Here is a 24,555-nt window from a genome sequence, read left to right as displayed (position 1 = left end):
TAAGAGGTGCGAAAAGGAACATGCGATCTAACGATATGTGTTCTCAAAACTCTGATTCTACAGCTCACCAATCAAGGCCATTTCAACATAACGAAGCGAACATCGTTTTCCACAGCGCGAGTTGACATCGGAACGTAAGAGAAGAGTCTTATATCGCTATATCGTTATCTTATAACCTTGCGTGTCTTATATCGCTATATCGTTTTGCGCTCGTTGTGTTTACTCGACGGCTTAAATCAGATATCTGATGCATCGCCTTAAATGAAATTCGCTGTATCGTCTTGCCGATATATGCGTTAAATCGATATGTCTCGATACATCGATTTATAGCCCAGTCCTAGGAATTTTTTATACAAAAATAATCTTCGTTTTAAAGTTTATTAAAAAAAAGAAAACATTATTTAAATTGTATAAATTTCATTTCCTTCAATTTCCTTTCCTTTCGGAATTATTTGCTCGTTCGAATATATTAGCAATTGTTTCCAAACTTTTCAAAATTCATTTTATTTTTTAGAATACCTAGAAATCACTGGTAATTTTAATTTGAAAAGCAATGTTTTAAATTCTAGCAAATTCTTAAGCGACGCGACAAATTCTTAATTTTAAAGGACACAAAAATTCATCCCTCTTAAAATTAAATTTACTTTTATATTATGGTACTCTATATTTCTGTAGGGACCTACTATTTCTCGCACTAGATGGCAGCTCTACATAAAAGTAGACTGTAGTAAAGTAATTCTAATAATTCAAATTAATTTTTCAAATAATTATTTTAAAACAATTTTCTAAATTAAGTAAAAAGTTTTATTAACTTTAAAAGTGAAAATACAATTTATTATCCATTTTTATATTTTATAATATTCTATATCAGAACTATTTCAAATAAACACTTACTATAAAAAATGTGTAATAAAAATATTTTTTTACGCCAATAATAAGATAAACCACGAAAATAAGGTAAACCTTAAAACCGTATTTTTGATGCCACCGGGAAGTAAGACCTTCTTTTCCTCTTAGAAGTTCCTTATATCTACAGTTGCCAAACGAAAATAAATATTTTTTTTTATTGAAGACGAGTTGAGTGGTCCTACTTTCAAAATTATATAATATAAATTTTTTCTTGCCAAATTTTTTCTCTATAAATACATTTTCGCATTTAAAAGTTACACTTTTCCTCTATAAGCATTAACAATACGAGGTTCATCAATATAATAATTATCAAATTATTCATATTTTTTTATAATCGTTATCGGTAATTGATATAGATCACATGATGTTTCCTCTAAAAAATTTATTATTTATTTCTGATTGAAGTTTCTTGTTGTAATTTTTATTTTCGTATTACATTTGATTCTATCATGGTAAATTATTTGCTGTTCTATCTAAATGTATTGTTTCATTTAATATAAAATATTCTATTATATATTTATTTCTAATTTCTTTTGCATAATGATAGGATTACAGATAATTTTATTTCTTGTTTACATTCTTTTTTACAATAAATTTTTAGTTCGTTTACATTTTAATAAAATTTAAATGCTATTTATTATCTAAGATTCACACAATATTTAACGCAGTTAAAATTTGGTTAGTTGTCAATTAGAATATCTCCTTTTTAGAAGTACACTTAAGTCAGATCTTCTGACAAATTAATTTATATTTTCGATTTCGTCTCTTTTACTCATACCTCTACAAACTTGCGTTTCAATTTAAAATGGTAAATATCAAGTTATAGTAATTTCTTGTAGAAATAGTAAATCTTTTTTTGGAAACAGTTCAGTTTGTTTCATTTAAGGGATTATTAAAACTTTGTGACCTTGTGCTGTTATAGAATTAAGATTACTATTAAGAAACTTACATTCTAAGGAATTCAAAGCCTTCATTTTTTATATTTTATCAACTGCCCTGCCGTATAATGAAAATTGTTTCAGAATCTTAAAAGCAACATTGCAACCAACAAAATAATTCTCATTGTTTATGTTCACTTCAATACACATAATAATTAAAAACATCAGAAAGCAAAATCAATTTATCGCAATATCAAATTTTTACTATGATGAAACTCAACTCTTAGCTTTGAGGAAACTGTACCCTAAGTTTAGAAAAGCGTAGGTAAGATTTCATTTTTATTGTAAACTAAACAGAACATTGAAAAAAGTTTGTATGTGTTGATTGTTTTGTGGGGATAATTTCTGTTTAGGAACCTGTGCCAACACTGTCGCCAATTCATTTGGCAACAATTTTGCAATTTTATGCAAGGAGGCATAATTGCCAAAACTTCTAGGCATATGTGCCGTGAAAAACTCAAAAAGAATTAGAGATGGGGACCGACTCAAGAAGTATAACTTATAGCACCGGAGCAAACCTATACATGCTTTTTTTTTCCCCCTTTAATTTTTGCGAATTCTAAACTATTTTGACGGTTACAGTTGATACAAATAGATAGTGATACAAAAGTATTACCTTATATTTAGAAACTAGAAATGACACCACAGAATAGGATAAATTAATAGCCACTATTAAAAATTTTAATTTTTTGCAAATGGATGAATGGGGGTAATATCTTAGATTTATGGGTAGCTTTAATGTACAGGATATTCTCAATTATCCAGTCTTCGTACTGTCCAAAATGTAGAATGAAAAATAGTAGGGAATGTTAAAATGGTCATCTATACACATTGACTCTTCTTTGTCGTAACTTTTTATTTTATAATATGTTGTGTTTTTAATTATATGAGAGATGGGATGGGTTGTTGAACTTTTCTATATATTTTATTAACCAGTCTGCCTTTCGCCACATTTGACAGGATACTCATAAGCTTACTGTAACTTCAATAACAGATGAGAAAATTTCTTAGTGTATTTTGTTCCTGCTTATGTAAATGAAGTAGATTTAGAAAATGATAAGATGTAATATGAAATTCGAAAAACTAGGTAAATTTTGCTCTTATGAAATTCTAAAAGAAAACCCTTGGTAGTTTCATTTTTAATTTTTTTCCACCACATTGATGCTCGTTTGTAATCACATGTAGTATTATGTTTGATTTTAATATATTGTCCCATATTTCATCTCTCTAGTCTTATGAAGAAGAGAGTGCTGCTTATAACTCTAATTATGTAGTTGGATCATATAATAAAGATTTTGAATATGGATCTGATGAACCTGATGCTGAATTTCATGGTTCTGATTCTGAAGATCAGAAACCCAGGATTTTGCTCATGGGTCTAAGAAGGTACATCTTCTTTGAGATTTATTTATACTTATATTTTTATGTGTTATTCTTAAACTCATGGCAGTTTAAATTCTTGATTTTTTAGGAGTGGCAAATCATCGATTCAGAAAGTAGTTTTTCATAAAATGTCGCCAAATGAGACATTATTCCTAGAGAGTACAAACAAAATTGTAAAAGATGGTAAATTTTATTTATTAAAATTATTATATCTTTAACTAAGAAAATACTATCCTCTGATTTATTTCAAATTTTTTTCTTTTAAAAATAGGTAGGTTATGGCATTTATTTTTTTGTATTAAATTTTAATTTTTCCGTAATTTTTATTTTATGAATTGATAAATTGCAATTTAAATAGAGAATTATTAGCTCATATTTTTTAATATTGCATTAAACATCACATTAACTTGGGTTTCTAAATGAAGTAAATTTATTATTATTTTTTACTCTTTTGTTAAAATTCATGTCTTTACTACTATTTGTTAATGATCTTTTTATTTTTTATGACTTTTGTGCTGTAAATTTAATACACTTATTCCATTATCATGATTTGCTATAATTTATAATTTCCTGTGGTGGTATTAAATTATGACCTCCTTCTAACTTTCACTCTTTCCGAGGAAGTATTTCCCAAGCGGTAGTGAAAGACTAATATAAGTGCAATTGTAGATAAAGTAAACATTTCACAATTGCCATTTTCATCTCATTAAATTAAATTTGCAAATCCAAGAATTAAAAAAAATACATACAATTCATTACTACTTTAAATCTAAATGTGAAATACTGTGGAGAATCCGTACAGAGAGATATGAAATACTACGGAGACTCCGTAGATGGTTGTTAGCAGCTACGGTTATATGTTAAATATTTTCTTAGAGCATTGTTGTATTTCATAAAAAAACTTAGTTAAGAAATAATTATTTAGATTTACTTTTGATCCTTTCTAAAGGGACTATCAAATTTTTTAAACATAAACAGTTCTACCGTTCTAAGGTGATTTTAAAGTTTAAATATGTCCCTAGAGTTTTAATACTTTTATGCCAGTAACTTTAGAATCATATTGTTCGATTAAATAAGGACATTATCAATGAATATTTAGGTTTCAGGGTAACTTTTACTTAATGTCTAGAGTTTGATCATATTCTACTATTATTTAAAACAATAATGAGAAAAAAATTTTATTTTAATTTTGCAAAACTTTTAATTCTGCTTATACTTTTTAGATGTTTCCAATAGTTCATTTGTCCAATTCCAAATTTGGGATTTCCCAGGTCAAATAGATTTTTTTGACCAAACATTTGATTCAGATATGATATTTGGTGGGAGTGGAGCACTTGTGTTTGTTATAGATGCTCAGGTAAATCTTTATTTTTTTTTTTTTTCCTGATTAAAAATGCATGAGATATGTTTCTTTTTATGCTTAATTCATTTTAAGCTTCATATTTATTTCTTATTTGTGCAAAGTTATTGAGTTATATCAATCACATTTGAAAATATTCAAAAAGCTCTTCTTTTGACTTTTATTTGCTTGTTTTCCTGTTAATTGTTATTTATTCTTCTTGTAGAAACTAATATTAAATTGCAGTCTAATAAACAACTAGTTTTGTGCTATATTTAATTTTTATTAATTTTGCTTTTATGTGTGGTATTTATGAAATGGTATAATATTTAAGTATGTGTAAGTAAGGAAATCTGTGTAAGTGATTCTGTGTAAATATTTTTTTGTTTAAGTAAGAAAACTGTTCCCAAAATTGAGCAAAATCTCTATTATTAAATAACATTTTATGTAGATCATCCAGACTAAATTACTTACATGATATTTTAAAAACTAATGCTATTTTATTGATCTAAGGATGAATACATGGAAGCCTTGGATAGGCTGAAAATGACAGTTGCTCGTGCTCAGAAGGTGAATCCAGAAATAAAATTTGAAGTTTTCATTCACAAAGTTGACGGACTCTCTGATGACCATAAAATAGAAACCCAAAGAGATATTCATCAACGAGCCCACGATGATTTAATTGATGCTGGGTTAGATAATGTTAATTTAAGGTAAATAAGTTTAGAGCATTTTTAAGTTGATCTATCACAATTGTAAAATATTTCATTTGTATGATTCAGAATCTCCTTATTAAATTACATAGTTAGATAATATAAGCGCCCGCTGTGCACGGGTACATTGGTGGTGATTCTCCAATTTTGCAGATATTTTTTGATATTTATTGTAATATATAAAAATAAGTATCCGCGCGCTCAAAGAATAAAAACTGGAACGGGGGTAGGGGTGGAGAAAATACGAGCAGACAATCAATCATGATTTAGGCAAGGTAGAAGAAAGTCAGTGTTCAGTTGTATGCATACTCAGGGGTCTGTCCAGACCGAATTTACTACCGTTNGCGCGCTCAAAGAATAAAAATTTGCAACGGGGGTAGGGGTGGAGAAAATACGAGCAGACAATCAATCATGATTTAGGCAAGGTAGAAGAAAATCATTGTTCAGTTGTATGCATACTGCTCCCAAAGAAAAAAGATGAAACAGCCACTTCAGCCCAAAGATTGGCGATCCCATAGTTGTCGGTTGAACCTACGATCAGCTAGTTTTTACAACTCAACTTGGCGCAACTATCGTTTTACAACGAGAATAAATGATTGCGGTGGCATTAGGAAATCCTTTAATGAAATTTCGCTTGGAGCAAAATTTCTAATATTACTTAATATGATAATTACTTTATATGAATGCAGTTCTGAAATTTCCTATTTATGTTAAAAACTATTAATTAATATTAATTCTTGTTAAATGTTAATGTGCATCTATATATAGATTTTTTTTTGTCAAGAATAAATCAAAAATTTTAATAGTTCACTGTTTTTGTTTATTTTAAAAAATTATTTATCATTATTTTTTTCTTTCTTTTAGTTTCTACCTTACAAGTATATATGATCATTCAATATTTGAAGCTTTTAGCAAAGTTGTCCAGAAATTAATCCCACAGTTACCTGCTTTAGAAAATCTCCTTAACATATTTATTACTGTAAGTATTTCTTTTTTCTAATGTAAACTCTTGAATGTAAAATGCTTGTACTACTAAAAGATGTCAATTAAAAAATAATTTTTTTCTTTATGATAATTGTTAAATCTTTATATTTTAATTTTTTTTCGACTGTTTGAAGAATGTTTTTAATTACTAATCAATTTTTATTGTTAAATTATTTTGGATTATATATTAGATCTTTTTCTTTATTTTTTTTTATACTGAAGTTGAAAAGTAAGAAAAAGTGGAACAGATTTATCAGGCATCTGCACCCTATGTTTTTCTTACTAACCACTTTTGACACATTCCTATTGAATCCACTTTTGTCACATGCCAAAACCAATCAAATATTCCAACCCTAATAAATTCGAGGTTCACTTTTCTTAGTCATTTTTTTAGTATAAAACATGCATTGTATAAATAATTTCAGATCTATAACAAATATTAGCCCCCAGGCAACTGTTTCATTGTGCGTCTGTTCCCAGTGTCAAAAACTGAATAAAATATAGCAACCCTTTAAAATTAGAAAGTTCGCTTGTCTTGCTGTCAGTTTTAAGCAGCGTAGGGTATACCAGGCAAAGGCACTTTTCCTTAAAAAAAAACCCATCTATGTAGGGTATACAAGGCAGTGATACTTAACCTTAAAAAAATCTTCAGCACTCAACCGTAAAAAAGCAGCACAACTAAACAACTTAAAAACATCGACCTTTAGTCTAAAACATCGGCACTTAGCCTTAAAAAAAAGTAATGATTTTTACCTTTCATAAATTAAAAGTACGGCAGGTCTATAACAAATTACTGTCCTTAAGTAAAAGATTAATAAAGTATCTGCTTAAAATTAATTAAAAATTGCAATATAAAATCCTCCAAAATATAAATATAAACTCATCTCACTTCTTGAGAGTAATCCAATTTCTAGAAATCTTATTCACATAATTATTTATAAGAGCAATTCACAAATATTAAAAATCTTCTATTTGATAATATCATAATTGATCAAACCAATCAACAACGCACAAGACTGAAAAAACTACTAACCATAACAAACTTCAATTTCTGCATCAAAATATCCGGAAAACTACTAACCTCATTCCTATCTTTAAAAAAAAAACCTAAATACATTTAAAAAATCCTACATTCAAACTCACAAAATGAGACTCAAAATCACTTCAATAAACCAAACGTCTACCAAAACAATCAGTCCGCAAAAACCTAACGTCACGCAAAATTTAATCCTAAAACCATAATTTGTTAATTAAATAAATTCCTGCTGGAAATGTTATGTAAGTTAACAAACAGCAATGAAACACTCATTATGTCAATCATCTTCTCCCACCTGCGCTGTCCATCAAATCCCTCCGTGCACTATGTCAAATGTTCACCTCCAATACAATCTCTTTTCTCCGATCTGCATTATTTCAAAGCTGTTATAAACATTAACAAAACTTCAATTCTCCAATTCAGTCTCACCTACACCATTCTTTGCGTAGGATTCTCCTATGATTCCGTTTACATCTCCGTGATGACTATGTTCTAACTAACACCAGATTATTATCTGTTGTCAAACTTGGCAATGAAAAAAATCCTGAAAACAGGTACAGAGGTCTCCCAAGTCAGTACCGAAAAATATGTAAATAAGTAATTCAAATTGGCTAATTAAAATCTTAACATTATCATAAGTTTTAAAAGTTACGTTAAGTTTTGCATACTTCAAAGGGGAAAAAATTTTGTTTCGTGTATCTATGTATTTTCAATTTTCTTTCTGATGTAAAAGCAAATGTTTTACGACCCTTTATTTATTTATATATATATAATATTACTTATTTTCGTTTTATTTACTAAAAGTCTACTACTTTGTCAGACCTACCTTTAAGCGTGTGTATGGCAATTGTTAAATTTTTTAACTTTGTTATAAACATAATGATAATATCTGGGTAGTACCAAATAGATGAATGGTGCAAGTTGTAAGCATCTTTATGCATCAGTAATCTCACTAAAATTTTATTGAACAGTTTATTTTTACTATTCACTACTTTAATATGCATCACTAGGTTTTTCTATTGTATGCAATGACAAAAAAAAATTAGAATTTTTATTAAAAAAAAGGTAGTAAAGGGAAATCTAATGATAAAAAATATATTGTTACAGTAAAGCCTTGCTAAATTTTTTCTCATGGGTCCATTCATTGAAAATGATTGATGTAGAAAAATGACTAACACAAATAACATAAGATTTTGAATAATAACTTGAAAATGAATGGAAGATAATGAAGTAATGAACTTGAAAATTAATAAATTTTCAATATGTATGATTAGCACCAGGAGTAACTGTTTTTAAGAAAAGCTTTTGTGGCAAGACCGTTAAAGCAAAACGATACATAAAGGAAACAATGGATCAAGGTTTGACTCAGCTGCTGTGTTTTAAAAGACTTAAAATTTCTCATGCTTTCTAGCTACATCCGTGTTTTCTTAATATAATAGGATTATACTTAAATTTTAAATATGAAGTACACAAAATGAAATAACTTTTGTAACTCGTGTGAGTATTTAGAAATTTAATAAGTGTAATAAATTTCATTATTAGAATTAATTTTTAGGTTAAATCCAGCAATTTTATTTTTCATTTCTAGTATTTTTATTTGCATTGTGTAAAATTATTCAAACATACCAAAACAAAAATTCTAATTGATTTCTAGAATAGTGCTATTGAGAAGGCATTTTTGTTTGATGTTATCAGTAAAATCTACATAGCTACTGACAGTACTCCTGTAGATATGCAGTCATATGAGCTCTGTTGTGACATGATTGATGTTGTAATAGATATTTCATGTATCTATGGGTAAGTTATTTCTAATCAGATCATGTTTATAAATATTTTTTACAACAAGAAATATGCTAATAACTGTTTGACTTTCTATTATTTTAAATACAAATTGGATAAAAAAAATAATTTATCTTAATGTGACATGTAAAAATCATTTGGCATAGGTCTATTTTGATAGTTAAGATCTTCTCAAATGATAACAATATAATGTGTTGCTATATTTTTTTTAAATATGTATCTAAAAAAATTTCAAAAGAAATTTGAAATTTTCTTATTGGTGTGATTAAAGACTAAATAATAATAATAAATCTAATTAGATATTTCAAATTAAGAATTTGATACTTAAAAATGTGCCTCAGAGCTTTGAATCTGTAGAAAGTTTTGACAATTTTAGTCTTGATGGGATTTTTTTTTTTTTTTTTTACCCTCTTGACTTGTAATTCAGATTTCAAATTAGTTTTCCAACTTTTCAATCTTACAGCTATTAGTGTCACTTCTTTGGGAGTGTAAGTTATAGGTCCAAATATTTATTATAGAAGCAAATTATCGTTTAAATTTAAAAATCAAAAGAAAATGTTTATACATGTTGTAAGTTGTTGTAAACATGTTATAAGTTTTTAAAAAAAAAATTTATCTCATTTATTTAAAGTTTCATGGATTCCTTTTTTTTTTTTAAAGGGATTTAAATTTTGACGAAAAAAAAGAAAGAAAATATGTTTATTCTACCTAAATAAATTATTAAAAAAAATACATTTAATTTTTTTTCTCAATGAAGTATTTTATGGTCTATATTATTGTAAGGTCGAATGGTAATTAAATATGTATGTATGCTTGTAAAGAATTGTGTATTTTATGTAATATTTTCAACTTGTAAAACAAGTTAAAGTTTCTTGTTTTAATATTTTCAAATAAAGTAAATTTTAACTCTAAAATTCAATCCTTATTTATTATTACAAAAAATATTTGTATCATTATACAGTCAAATTATTTATATAGAGAATAAAGAGTACCTAGAAAATTCCCTCATTAAATCAAGGTGCTTGTTACACCCAACTTTACAAAAAGTTAAGTTTATAGTGTGTAAACATAATGGCTTACTTTTATTGATTTTGATTTACTTTGAAGGGGGGGAGAGAAATTGGGAATTTTATTTTTGATGTTTCTTGTTGTCTTTATTTTGCATTGTTTGATGTACAATTTCCTCTTATTCGAAGATATACTTTGATAAAAAAAAATATATTAACTTTCAAAAGCAATAAAATGTCTAGGAATGTCTGATTCTTTTTTTCTGTCTATGTCAATGAAAATAATTTTCGAAAATTTTATGAAAAAATTCTGTATTAAATCAAAGTAATATTAATGTTTTATGTAAGTTCTTTAACACAAAATCAACCAATTAAAAAAAAGGAGGGAATTCCCATGTATAATGGGATTTTGTTTAATCAGAGCTCGTTATAAATAAGTTTGACTTCAACAGCCATTGTTAGCTATAAAACCAATACTTATTGTCATTTTTACTGAAATATTTTCCTTGTAGCTTAAAAGAAGATGAAAGTAGTGCATTCAACTCAAAGTCTTCGAATATAATAAAACTAAATAACAGTACAGTTCTATATCTAAGAGAAGTAAACAGATTTTTAGCATTAGTGTGTATTTTAAGGGAAGACAACTTTAATAGACAAGGTAAAGATTATTTTGTTACTGATTTTATGAATCATATTTAACTTCAATTTATTAAAATTTTGTTGCTTTATTAAAGGTTATTAATTTTGTTTCATTTGTACTAAACTTTTATATTCTTTGGATAGATGCTTCATTTATTATCTTTCTGTGCACCTTTCACTAGTAATAATTTTTTTTTCGAACCCTGGACTTCCATATTTCTGAGTACCTCTTTACTAAAAATGGATCTCTATTTAAATTATGAATTCTCAACCTCTATCCTTCTATTAATATGCACATTCATATTATTTTATCTATTGATAGACGAAACGAAAAATTTCAAATCAGGAAGAGTTATATTTGAACTATCATGGCTCATAATTAGAACTGATCAAACACCTGCATCAAGGAAAAGCAATGGTGTAATTTGATACTCAGAATAATTCTAATTTTCTACTTCAACTACTAATAACAAGAGAAAATAATTTTTTAAATTTAGTCTACATAAATCTGCTGGCGTGCTATTGTTTTTTATTTTTCTTTCTGCACTGGAGAATTATGTGCCCTACAGGTCCAGTCATAACTTATTTTTCTCATCTTCTCTACAATTTTTGACAAATTTGTGTTATAGCACTAGGCTAGTGATTACAGGATGCCCTTTTAATATCAGTACTGTAATTCTAATATAAACACTGTTATTTGGTTTTTAGGGAATGCGTGCACTTTCCTGAAATGATCATGTGATAAACAATTGGAATGCAAATTGGAATGCTTGCACTATAAAAATTAGTCAATTGAGTATATTTTATTGATATACTTCAAACTCTTTTGAGAGTGAAGCTCTGAGACAAGTTTGTGTATAACATTTTGTGAACTGTGTGTTATCCAGAAAACAGCTAAATAAAATAGTAAAAACTTCTGAGTTGAAAGAAAGAATACTTATTATCATTTTTTAATTACTACTGCATTTATATTATTACAAAGGCTTATGTTAAGTAAATATTTAATTTCTTTAGTTTGAATCTTCTTTTTTAAGAGTAGGGAATTTAAATATAGATATGTTGGTGTTTAAAAAAAAATTGCTCTTGTAATAAAAATTCAATTTTAAATACCTTTAAAAGATAGCATTTATGTAAAATTTATCTGCAGGAACTTTTTTTTTATATTGGTTGTTAATGTAGTAATAGAAGCTTTTTACTAGTAGACTATTGGAAAGTCTGAGATTGATTCGTAACAATAATCTAAAAACAATAATGGATTAGAATAAATTTCCTAATTGCATGTTATTTCATTCTTATGTTATACAGTACAGAACCTCTTATCTGGAAATCAGAAAACCAGAACGAAATTCGATGCATTTTCTCGCCATTTCTTAAAGAAATAAATTTTTTTTCTCATAAGATTATAGGATTTTTCCTTCTTTTTTAAAATATGTTTACTTTACCATCATTTTAGAAATAATCATTGGTTCCTTACACTGTCAAGAGAAATAGTTCTGTACTAAATATCATCAATTATTCCTTTCCTCACCCCCAACATAGTTGGGTTTTTTTTTTTCAATCATAGCTCATTGAGAAAGGGTCTCATTGAGCACCTGTTTTCTTATCTGGCCCTTAAGCAAGGGGAGTCATCATGTCTGTTGATTGCTTAGTCAAGGAGAGTTAAAACAAAGAATTTTATTTGTCTTTGATTCTTAGAAATCTCTGAAAGTACTCCTTACAAGGGCTGCAGAACTCCTATTTTTCCTATTATCTCTGTGCCCCTAATTTTTTTCCTGTTATTTCCTACTTTTTCTTATTTCTTTAAAAACCATCTGTCATTTCTGCTATTCCCACTTTGAACATAGTGACAGCCAAGGAAAGGGGAATAATAATGACTCAAGGTCAAGTATTTCAACTGCACCTGTTTTTCAATTCATTAATTTTGATTGGGGTGTGTGGAGGAGGAAGAATGCAGTAGAACATAAATTCTTTTTATTATGTTCCCTTCTTTGTCTGCTTGCTAATTTATGTTTAACTGGAGTAGAGAAATAAAATCACTCAGCTTAATGAGAAATAAGATTGTGATACACATGTTTTTCCTTCTGATTTCGATTAATGTTTTAGCAAAAGTAGAAACCCAAGAATTTTTGAAATTTTTTTTTTCCCATCCAGAATTATATTCAAACGATGTCTTTCTAGCACATAGGAGGGGGAGAAAGAAATGCTCGCGATTTTTCTCTTCTCATTTGAGAATAATGAAGTAAAAGACTTTATTTTTCTATTCTCCAGAAATTTTTAGAAGATTTTTTTTTTTCCATCCAGAATTATATTCAGACAATGTCTTTCTCACTCAGCGCATTGGAGAGGAAAGAAATGCTTGCGATTTTTCTCTTCTCATTTGAGAATAATGAAGTAAAAAATTGAGTATTTCTTCTCCAGAAATTTTCAAATGATTTTTTTTTCTTCCCCAATCCAGAATTATATTTGAACGTTGTCTCTCTCGTGCATAGGAGGGAAAAGAAACGCTCTTCTCATTTGAGAATAATAAAAAAGAAAGAATAATGAAGTAAAAATTATTGTTTTCTTTTCTGCAGAAATTTGTTAAAGATTTTTTTTTTCTATTCGTAATTATATTCACACCTTGTAAATGTTTGTGATTTTCCCATTTTCATAGTGAAGTAAAAAATGGAGTGGGTGGTTTTGAGTCCTGCCGCAGACAATGACGAAGTAGAAGAAAGCGACGAGGGAGATGGAGGCCATTCCCCCCCTTTTTTTTCCCTTCCATTTTACCTTTTTTATTCATTTTATATTAAGCCTGTATATATTTTTATTTCATTTTTTCTTCTTCTTTTTATCTTATTAAGCTTATGTGCATTACTTTATTGTTTTCTCTTCTTTTTAAAATTTTTTCTAAATATGTATATATATATTTTTTTTAGTTGGGTTTGACAATAAAAAAAACTGCGTTTTGTAGCAGTTCAGAAAACTGGAAAAATCAGTTATCCGGAATAGCGATGGTCCAAATCGTTCCAGATTATCGATTCTCTACTGTAATAGTTTTTATAATTATTATGTTATAATAGTTTAGGAGGTCAACATTCTAATCTACACAGCTGAAAATCAATTGAAAGAACAGTTTCAAATTTCGGTCTTATTCATACAAAACTGAACAATGAACTTGAAGTACAGAGGGTTTCAAAACTATTTTTTTTGTAATCGCTTGCTTTGGGGAAAAGAAAAGTTAGAATGGAAATAAATGAAAACTGATTTTACAAATAAAGAATTAGATGATTGTTAAGTGTTTTTTTTTTTATAAGATGATTTCTTTTGTAATTTTATTTTTAATAAATAAACAAATTAACAGATTGGATAAATTGTAGTTTGGCACATTTTTATTTATGATTATTTAATATTTTCCACACCAAAATTCGGGTTTTTGACAGTAATGTTAAAATAATTCAAGAACATAATTGATGGAACACTTGTAATTTTACATGTATGTTAATTTAAAAATACTTCATATTTATAATAGGTAATAATTATTCCTACTCAAGAATTTTGGGGTTTTGACAATTGTCAAAAGGTTTATTTATTTTATTTTTTTTTTGACATGACGGTTAAAACTGTCAATTGTCAAAAATTTGCCAGCCCTGCCTCATTATGATATTTAAAGTGCTTAAAAATATTTTTTGAGTGCTTGAAAAGTGCTTTATTTTTTGTTGAAAAATTTGGCTATGCAAAGTACCTTTCTTGTGGCAGTTTATTTTGATTATATTTAAAAATTTACAGCATGAGTAAATCTTACATAATACAGGGTGCTTAGCATTTTTAAAAAGTGCTTAAAGGTGCTTATTTTCGTTTTTTAAAAGCCCTTAAAGGTGTATTTTTCATAGGGTGCTTTTTAAAGAACTTAATTTTTCCTGTTCCAAAATGAGATTTTTTCTTTACTGTATCATTTTTTGCCACAAATAACACAAAAAGTGTGGTTTTCACATTGTTCTATTCAACGTTTTCACAATTCATTCAACTACAATCCTTTTCGGCATATCAACAGTCCTCTGCGTTTGAAAGCACCAATCATTTTAAATGTTTGATGAAATACTTGCGGGTGCGCACACTGAGCTGGATTCAGTGGGAAGGATTCGTGCATTCTCATGAGCAACTCTGTTGCATTTTCAATCCATTCTCAATTTCAGGCTTCATTTTCTGCCCCCTGAAATTGAACTTAAAAATCTATCTAATTTTTGCTAATCGCGGGGACCAACTAAACATTGCCATTCCCCCCCCTAAAAGCAGAAGAAAATTTTATTTCACTTGTCAATTTCATTGTTGGTGACGCACCATCGTCTTCGTCACTGGCAAGCTAATGACCTTCGCATGCTCTTCTATTTATAGATCAGTACCATAATCCTTGAACCTAACATTGGGTTTATTCAATAACTACATATTCCATATGGATTCCCAGAGTAGTAAAGAATAACTTAAATTTCATCTCAAAATTTCCTTCTCCCTTTTATTAATTTAATTAAATAAAGATAAGAATTGAGATTTTAATTTGTAAGAGTTTCACTTGAGGAACCATCCACCAATGGCATAAAAATTTTGTAAACTTCTGTTGTACTTAATTGTTTTTTTTTACTTATTACTTTTTTTTGAATTATTATTTTTTATCATTGTAGTATTACTTTAAAATTTTCAGTACTTTTAAGTTGTTTTAGAAACTACATTGTATTTAAAGGCAAGATTTTAAAAAAGTATCAAGTGAGGGACTTTCGCCTCTTTAAAAGTGCCAAAAATCTTATGTTATTCAGATTTGTCATTCCAAAAAACTTTAATTCATCTCTTAATGATTTCATTTAAAACTAATTGAAATAAAATATCCATTATCTTAGATTTGTTAAATATTATAAGTGTAGGGACTGTTTAATAATTTACTTCCAACAAAAATATTTAGCTTCAATATTCATTATATTTACATATCAAAATTATTTGAATTTTTTTAAAGCATTTCATTAACGAAATACTGAACCAAGTAAAAAATTTTAGTAGAAATTTATGGCCATTCTCTAATTTACATTTGTGATAAGAATTTAAGTTTTCTTAGTTTGCTTAATCCTTTACATATCTTTATAAATTCGGTATGATCAATAATAGTAATCTTGTTAATGTTTTGTTGTAATGTAAATAACTTTTATTCAAATCTAAAAAATACACTTGATGACCATTTTATGCAATAGTTAAATTAATTATAATTTTGAATATTTTTTTACATAATTGTCTAAAGTAATTAGTAATTTAAAAAATAGAATGATTTACTCAATATTGAATATATTTAAAATTGTTCATAAATTGTTTTTATGGTAGCTACTATAATCAAGGAAAGAATTCTTTGTCGGAAACTAGTTATTTTATCATGATCATGCAACTTTGAAAATTATTTTGCATTTTGTAATATATATATGAAGAACTTTTAACAATATGAAAGGAAAAAATTTATTAGTGTGCATATCCTAATTATGATATTTTTTTGAAGTGCTTAAAAATATTTTTATCACTTAAAAAGTACTTAAAAGATGCTTATTTTTTGTTGAAAAATTAAGCTACGCACCCTGTAATAGTAATTGGAAAAAACAAAGTCACTGATCCAGCTAATGAAATTGAAAATTTTAATTGTGAATAAGAATATGAAATTTATCTTAGAAATTCACAATTAGTGACATATTTACTCACAATTTAATTCACTCACTGACTGGTTCTAAAATGAAACTTTTGCTTGCTTTTCAAACAAAACATACTTACTTGGAAGGATTTTGTACAAAAGATGCAGGAGTATTTTTACTACTTCTCAATAAAAAAACCACCTGGATTATAACACTTGAATACTGTGGGGTAAGTTTCTGTCATCCACTATTCTAGAAGTTTGCCTCTTGACCTGTGGTTTTTATGTTGAAATGCGGCTGAGATATTGCTGTATTTTTTGAAGAAATCTTTCTTAGTGATTATGTTTTGTTAGTCTTAAAACTGATAAAAGAAAATTAGCAGTTTTTTCTTAAAAATTTGGTTTTTAAATGCAGTTTGTTTTTTTATGTTTATAAATATCCCCTTTATAAGCTAATTTTGCCCCTTGGGACTTCATGAATTATTCAGTGTAGCTTTTAGGCTAGAAAGTTGAAGGTTCTCTGTAATATCTGTCCTTTCATTTAGTTAAAAGGATTTTTAAATAAGTTATTAGGGAAAAAATAATTCATTATCATTGCAGGATTCTTAAGAATGCTCTGTACTTTTTATTTAAACATTGTGAAGGGTAACATGCTTGTTTTTAAATATATTGTTGTCACTTTTTTAAACAGTATATGAAGTTTTAATATTTCTAACATTTTTGTTTTTTTCAGCACTTATAGATTATAATTTTCATTGCTTTAGACAAGCTATACAAGATGTTTTTGATGTACGTTTTAAGACTCCAAAATCATCAGGTACAATGTCTCGTACACACTCTACTGTGGAAAGTGTATTAACTAATGGTTATGGAGACCAACAATAAAGAGTGCCATATTATTGTATTAGTTAATGTGAATGAATTATGATTTAGGTATTTATAAGACATATTTTGGACCTTAAATATTATCAAAATTTAATCACATTCTAGTCTTCTGTTATCGACTTATCATATCCTATTTTATGTATCTGTTATTCTATCTGGTAAAAGTTGAGAAGTTACTTATTTTTCATTTGATTTACAGTACGAAAATTAAATTAGTTCATGTCCGTTCTTTTTTATATGGTTGACAGAATTGTGTATGTTTGAGACTAATTTTATTGTTTATAATTATTTTTAAATATATTTGTTTATGATTATTGCAGTAATGTTTTTCTTTCTTTTTTTTTTGGCATTTTGCCATTAGTGGCTTTGTATATAGACAAATCTGCATGTGTATAATTTCCTTCTGTAAAATTGTCCTATTGATCAATGCTAATTGCAAACCTAATTGAATGTCACAATTTACGCTCATGTATAAAGATTCTGTATCAATTGTGCATATCTGTGTCAAACTTTGTTATATTTTTGTGCGCTCTGATCTTGTATAAAATGTTTTTAACTTATGACTTGTATATAACATTACTTTCTCATAAAATGGCAAAATATTATATTAAGCAAACAATAAATAAATTTATATTGTTCGTTTTGTTTTATATATATAAGATAAAGTACTTTTCATCTGTCCTGATAACTCCTCCAGGCATCAGACTCACATGTTGGCAGTTATGATATAAAGTCACTCCAGTTAGAAGTATGGTGTTAGTAATTATGCTGTTTTGGTGTTAAATTGTCTTAATCATATCATTTCTGACATTCTCCTCCGTTTGAAATAGTTTTACTCCTGTTTCTATTGTAGCAGATAACCTTAAACTTCTTCAGATAACCTTAAACAGATTACTACTCATAGATATGAGAAGATGTCTTTTGTAATAGCTGTGCAATAATGTCTTTTGTAATAGCTAAATTTCTCTCATCTATACTGACATAAATTGTTGACAGTTTTTCGGAAAAGTAAGGAAACATGTCAATATCAAATGCAGTTTTCTAATCAGGTGTAAGAAAGAGTTATGAAAACACTGTAATTATAGTACTTTCTTTCACATTGCATATTCAACCTTTGTATTTCATATTTTTATGCATTTAATTATTTTTATCAGGGTAGACTTTTTTTTAATAGAAAAAAAAGCCTGTCTAAAAAAATAGTATTATGCTAACTTAGTTTTATAAATTCTTGTTTATGCATTTAAATTCAAGTCTTGTGTAAAATCAGCTTCTTCTTTTTTTTTTCCCCTTCCTCTTGGTACTTTTAATCTGATTTTCAACAAAATTTGAGAGAGCTCTAAAATGTATTTCTGGTTAAAGGTTAAATATTTACTTGCCTGGTGGGCAGGGAAGAGTGGAAAATACATCAATAAATAGAATTTTAACGACCCTGGCCATGTCGGGCAATATGGTTTTTAAGCCCTGATATGCAATTTTTCAAACGATCATTTGAATAATTATTGAAAGGTGTAAAACGGGGGACCAAAGTGGTAATATTATTAGGTACCAATATTATTTAGAGGTCGAATGAGTACCAATGCTATTCGGGCTCAAAGATTTTGAAAATTAAACTAGGATTTTAAATTTTGTTTTGAGACATTGAAATGTTCCAGAATAAATTATTGCACCACTTTTTGCTAAGTTGAAAAGATGAAGTCATTGAAATATTTGTTAATCTTGAAGCAAAGATGGTTAAGGCTTTAATAATTTAACTGAGAGTGCATTTTAGATGAGTATTACCCAAAAATATTCAAAACTTTGTTGTGTAGCATTTCTCTTTTAAATTGCTTTCCCAAGCTCATATATGGTTTAATTAGGTTAATTCTCTTTTAACAAAGCAGAAAAACGAATTGAATGTAATGCTCTGAAACGATGTAAAACTGAAACTAACAAATTTCAAACAAAACATTGCTAATGTGGCAAATAGTCATCAAGAACATCCTTCTCATTTACTAATGAAAAAAAATTTGATTTTATGAAAATAAAAGAATTAGTAAGTTTTTGCGGTCGATGATGAAAAAAAATTTCGCTGCCCCTGGTGTTAACAAATGCATAATTTCAACATACCTTAAGTTACAGAACAATCTGCATCTTTTTTAGAAGATTAAGAAGGGATCAATATTCCTAACAATAACTTAATTTTATTCTTAGAATTTTTTTTTTTTTTCAGAAAGGAATATCCTTCTTAGAAATTTTTAAGTTCTGTTCTCAGTAAAGTCAGATGTCCAGGCTTATTAAATTTTTGAAACTGTCCTTTAAAAATTGTCTTCTAGAATTTGAAAAACAAAACGTTAAAAGAATTAAACCATAACCAAAGAATAAGCTGAATTTAACATTTAATTCACTATAGTCTAATGTTACTATATATGTGATATTTACTGAAAACACCCATATATGATTAAAAACATTTATAAAAAAGGTTGAAAAAATTACACCCAATTCAAACTATGTGTAGGGTAAAGTGATCGTCCTTAAGTCTTGAGCACAGTCCTCAGTTCTTATCCTTAATAACTTTCAAACTCTGAGGACAGAAATCCCTCAAATCTTAACTTATGTTCTAAAATGTCGCCGAATTTCTCCGAAAACGCCTCATCTTTTTGTATGCAGTAAAAAATCAAAAATGCCCTTTAATTTTTTTTTCTTCCTCGTTTTGTCTTGCTAAGAATACAAGCGAAAAGCNATGGAGCATTTTTATGTAAATGTAGGCCGTAGTTACTCTATAGTGAGCAATTTACTATTTCAAAAAAAATATTCTGAATTTTTCATTAAATGTATAAAATACATAAATTTAATGACCCTTAAAACTTTATTACTAAACTTCATTATTAAATCCCATTCATAAAATATTTTGCTTAACCCGAACATCCATCAGATAGTTTCCTAATATATATAAAAATAATAGCAATGTAATTAGTCTTAGAGTCCATAATCGACAACTTTATGCTTCCTTTGGCTGAAAGTTAAGAATTGTTTCTCCTTTTTTTCATAAAAAAGAAAATAGAAATATTTACATATTATTCTACTACCCTTCATCTTCTCTGTACTATTGTACTACCCCTTCATGCTTCGTCATAAGTTCAGCATTTTAAAGTAGACGAAGTAAAAAAGGATAAACATTGGGAGAAAAAATATAGTGTTTGATAATAATATAATTATCAAACACTATATTATCAAACACTATAGCTTGCATACAAAGAAGTGTTTAAATATAGCTTGAATTCGCATACTAAATATAGTTTTAACAATTTTAACACCAACTTCTTATAAGGGAATAAAAAGTTAAAATATTTATTGTCTTAAAAAAAAGTTTAAAAAAAATGAGAAAGAGAGAGTGTAAGACTTAGGAGAGAAGGGTGTCTTGGGGTATTAATCCGTTTTTAGATGCACCTGGATTTTAGCCCCCGCCCCTCTAAGAAGCTGCAGCCATGATGGAGGAGATAATGATATAGGGGGTTAAAGAGGGGTAATGCACGTAGGGTTGCACACCCCTTCGTTTTGGCGTACGAAAGGGACACCGCTTCCGGTTGGCGTGTGTAGGGGTGACGCGCCTACGCGTCTGTAGCAAGTAAGTCTACGCGTAGCGCAAGTAAGACTCCTACAGACGCGTGACGCGTCTGTAGGAATCTTACTTGCTGATAAAAATATTCTTAAATGTATTTCGTCAAACATGAAGNATAATAAGGTTGAACCATATTTGGTTGAATATTCTCTATATTCGTAAAAGTCGTGAATATATTTAAAGTATTAACAAAAGAATTATTATGAAATGAATAATGCCGTCACGTGAAAAATGTGAATTGAAACAATCGGAAAAATCAACTGTCAAACGATTAACTTCTCAAAAGTAGAAAAATTTGGAGCTGGCTCCAAAAGCAACGTACCGCGGAACTGACCCACTCATTCACATGCAAAATGTTCATCTGCTACAAAAAATTATTTCAAACACGTAAATACATATATCCATCATTCTCTTAAATGAAGTAGCTTTATTTTAATTCCTAATAGATTTTTCTTATACGTAGTCACATTTCATGATAGCTGCAAAGTTATCAGATGACCTTTCTTTATTTGTTTTGTTGGCAAAAAATTAACTTAGGGTGATGAAGCTGATTAGGTAAGACAGATTTAGGAGTGCGTAACCATTTACCTAAGAATTCTGAAGGGTAAGTTCTTTGTTTTTAATTTAGAAAATTGAATATTATTGGCTGAGTACACTACCATAACAGTGCATACTTTTATTACGTTAGATTCAGTATATTCCATAATTACTAACAGCAAGAACACGCAAAATTAATGTAAAATTATACATAGATTTATTTTTGTCATTACATTTATGTATTTATATATTAATTTATAGTATGCATTTTTATACTTATTCAATTTTTTAAACAATATTTCCCTCGATTTTCTATTTCGACACTGTAATTTTCATTTTAAAAGTGATAACTGTTATTTTAGCATTAAAGTAATGTATTTGAGAATTTACATTTTAAAAGGTATATCCTCTTTTTTTCGTATTTATTTATTTGCCATTCGTAATCACTTGTTTTACTTTTAAAAAATCAATCACTACTTTACCACATTATTATGTAATTACAAGATTTAATTGTACACATAAATAAATCAGTGATCTCATATTTTATTCGAAATTTTTCACATTTCATCCTAATTTTGTACTTGTAATTAAAGCTATTTAAATAAATGATTCGTCATGATCTATAAAAATAATATGTACCCAATATTTCAAATAACGAATTAAATCCTACACCTTAAATTATGAAAGCCTAGGTGTCAAGAAATGTTTTTCGTTACGTATTTGATATTAACGAAGGTAGGAATGGGTTTATGTATTAAGGAAGGGTATATTGTACACTTAACCGAATTATAGCTCTCCCAACTCCTTAGAATTACGTGAAACTAAAGGTGTTGAAAAAGGTCATTAATAATTTTTATATTTTTTGATAAAAGTATGCTAGGTTTTAGATTGATACTTGTTAATGGTATATTTGTATTTTTCGATCCATTCGAGTCAAGTCCCCTAAAAACCAGATTGCTTTAAATCACTATCATTATTAGATTTTAACCACGATAATCTCGAAAACTGTAATTTATGAACCTTATTCATTTCAGATCTGAACGCCTCTATTACTATCTCTCTCTCTCTCCAGACCATTATTTGTAGGGTATTATCATTTGTTAATAAATCTTGTTTAATAGTACGAAATGAAATTTGTGGAAAATCCCTCATAATTTTGAGCTTTCTCTTAAAAGAGTAAGAAAACTACTTAGAAAATTGCTTGAAACTCTTTTCATTTTTAAGATATTTAAATCGGACTTAATCTTACAGTGAATCGTATTTGACAACTAATAAGTTAAGATAATATTTTTTTTAAATTTTTTTTCGCACATGCGCTGTATAAAGCACCTACTTCAATTACTCTTATCTGGCGCAGTTTTAATTATTATTTTTTTAATTTTAAAGCAATAATTTCTTTATCAGTTTAAAATTGATTCAAACGCTTTGTTTAATTTTTTTTTTTTAATATTTAAACTACAGCAAAAAAAAAAAAAAAATTTTTTTTCATACATCTCCATAAATATTTAACCAAGGTGTACGAAGTTTTGTCCAATTATTGCATATAATATCCAAAATAATAGTTATGAGTTACAAATTTATTGCCACATTTTTGGCACAGTTGTTGAAAAACATTTTTTTCCGTTTGTAGTTCATTGTCGGTACCTCAAACTTCAAAAAGCGTTGAACTTCATTGGTATGTAGGAGAAATCGTACCATTTAATAATTTTTAAATTTATGAACTGATTCTCTAAGTATTTATTTTTTAAATATTAAAAAATGTGTTAGTATCGAAGTGTCTCAATTATTTTGTCAAACTCCTGTATTTATGATTAGACACATACATATATATATAAATTTAAAATAAAATTTTTTATTAATGTATGTTATTCCAAATTTTTTTTTACATTTTTATTTAATGAAATCTCCTCTCCTAGAGATTACATTATTACACTATTATTTTCATATCCTTCCTATCTTTATTAAAATGACATAATCAGAAAGCTATAATGGGTAAATGTGATATTTAATTTTTTCCCTGTCTTAAAGCATTTTAAAACATATGGTGAATTTATTTTGCTAAAAAATTTTATGAAACGAATTAAATCTAAGGCAAAAGTTTATTTAATTTTAATTACATATGAAGCTTTAATGAAAAACAAACTTTTTATTTTAGTGAATCCCTTTGTTTTAAAATATATCTGTGAATAACAAAATAAATCGATTGAAATAAAGGGAAAAGAAGAAAAAAAGAACTATAGAAATGAAGATTGGTACTTGGTCAGGTAAGCGAAGAATCACTTTAACTAAACAGAAACTAGCATCCACACAGAAATCGGAACTCTTCTGCTAAAGTTTTCATTCCGGATTCAAAAAATAAAAATAATTGGTTTTGTTGGCGATGATCTCGTAAGGCGATAAGGGTAAGAAAGGGGGAATGAAATTCTCCTCGAAGGAAAAACGGATTAATACCCCAAGGCACAGGAGAGAAGAAATTAGACAATAAGACTCATATTTTGTAGGAAAATTTCGTGAATTTTTTTTTTATTAAACTTGTAGGAAACATGAAAATAAGGAAATATGGAAAATGCAATTGTAAACAAAGTGCCCCCTCCCCATATGCCTGAAAACCCAAAGGTCATGGAAGACAGGTCACCATGCCCGGCATTGCTGCAAATTAGCTTAAACTGCAAAATAGTAAGAAAGGCTATGACAAAATACTAGCTTGTTCCTAAATACTAGCCTGTGACAAAATACCATCTGTTCCAAAAAATACTAGGCTGTGACAAAATATCGCCTGTTCCAAAATACTAGCTGTGACAAAATACTGCCTGTTCCAAAATACTAGCTGTGAAAAAATATCGCCTGTTCCAAAATACTAGCCTGTGACAAAATATCGCCTGTTCCAAAATACTAGCTGTGAAAAAATATCACCTGTTCCAAAATACTAGCCTGTGACAAAATACTGCCTGTTCCAAAATACTAGCTGTGAAAAAATATCTCCTGTTCCAAAATACTAGCCTGTGACAAAATATCGCCTGTTCCAAAATACTAGCCTGTGATAAAAATAACAGGCTGTTCCGATATAGCATGTTTAAAATATTAGGTGGTAGTTTTATTAATAATAGGTTGTTAAGACACAGAAGTAGAACCACAAGAGGGGGGGGGGG

The 24,555-nt window shown here is 28.0% G+C and overlaps 2 protein-coding genes across 4 annotated transcripts in view; both read left to right on the top strand.

Annotated features, from left to right (window-relative positions):
* The first annotated feature begins 1,119 nt into the window (after positions 1-1,119).
* Positions 1,120-17,909, top strand: LOC107436978 (ras-related GTP-binding protein C). Its single transcript, XM_016048825.3, has 9 exons — positions 1,120-1,361; positions 3,079-3,233; positions 3,319-3,413; positions 4,454-4,587; positions 5,083-5,282; positions 6,147-6,261; positions 8,957-9,099; positions 10,622-10,767; positions 17,120-17,909. Exons 1-9 carry the CDS (start codon positions 1,359-1,361, stop codon positions 17,269-17,271), a joined length of 1,143 nt encoding a protein of 380 aa, XP_015904311.1. The 5' UTR covers positions 1,120-1,358; the 3' UTR covers positions 17,272-17,909.
* Positions 17,910-21,196: 3,287 nt separating this feature from the next.
* The window catches only part of LOC107436979 (major facilitator superfamily domain-containing protein 6-B), a 19,098-nt gene continuing 15,739 nt past the window's right edge, over positions 21,197-24,555 (top strand). The window contains exon 1 of one of the 3 annotated variants that reach the window (XM_016048827.4): positions 21,197-21,473. The gene's annotated coding sequence lies outside the window, so the exon portion shown is untranslated. The remainder of the gene's footprint in view (positions 21,474-24,555) is intronic. The other 2 variants (XM_016048828.3, XM_016048826.3) reach the window with 2 other exon arrangements.

The sequence above is a fragment of the Parasteatoda tepidariorum genome, chromosome X1, assembly GCF_043381705.1.
Source record: "Parasteatoda tepidariorum isolate YZ-2023 chromosome X1, CAS_Ptep_4.0, whole genome shotgun sequence".
Lineage (NCBI taxonomy): Eukaryota > Metazoa > Arthropoda > Arachnida > Araneae > Theridiidae > Parasteatoda > Parasteatoda tepidariorum.
The sequence above is the reverse complement of the archived record's forward strand: the minus strand, read 5'-3'. Positions and strand labels throughout refer to the sequence as shown.

Excerpts from the sequence above, each read along its gene's own strand:
- LOC107436978 (XM_016048825.3), top strand. Across the intron at positions 9,100-10,621 it reads GATATTTCATGTATCTATGG|CTTAAAAGAAGATGAAAGTA; the intron begins GTAAGTTATTTC and ends TTTTCCTTGTAG. Across the intron at positions 10,768-17,119 it reads AGACAACTTTAATAGACAAG|CACTTATAGATTATAATTTT; the intron begins GTAAAGATTATT and ends TGTTTTTTTCAG.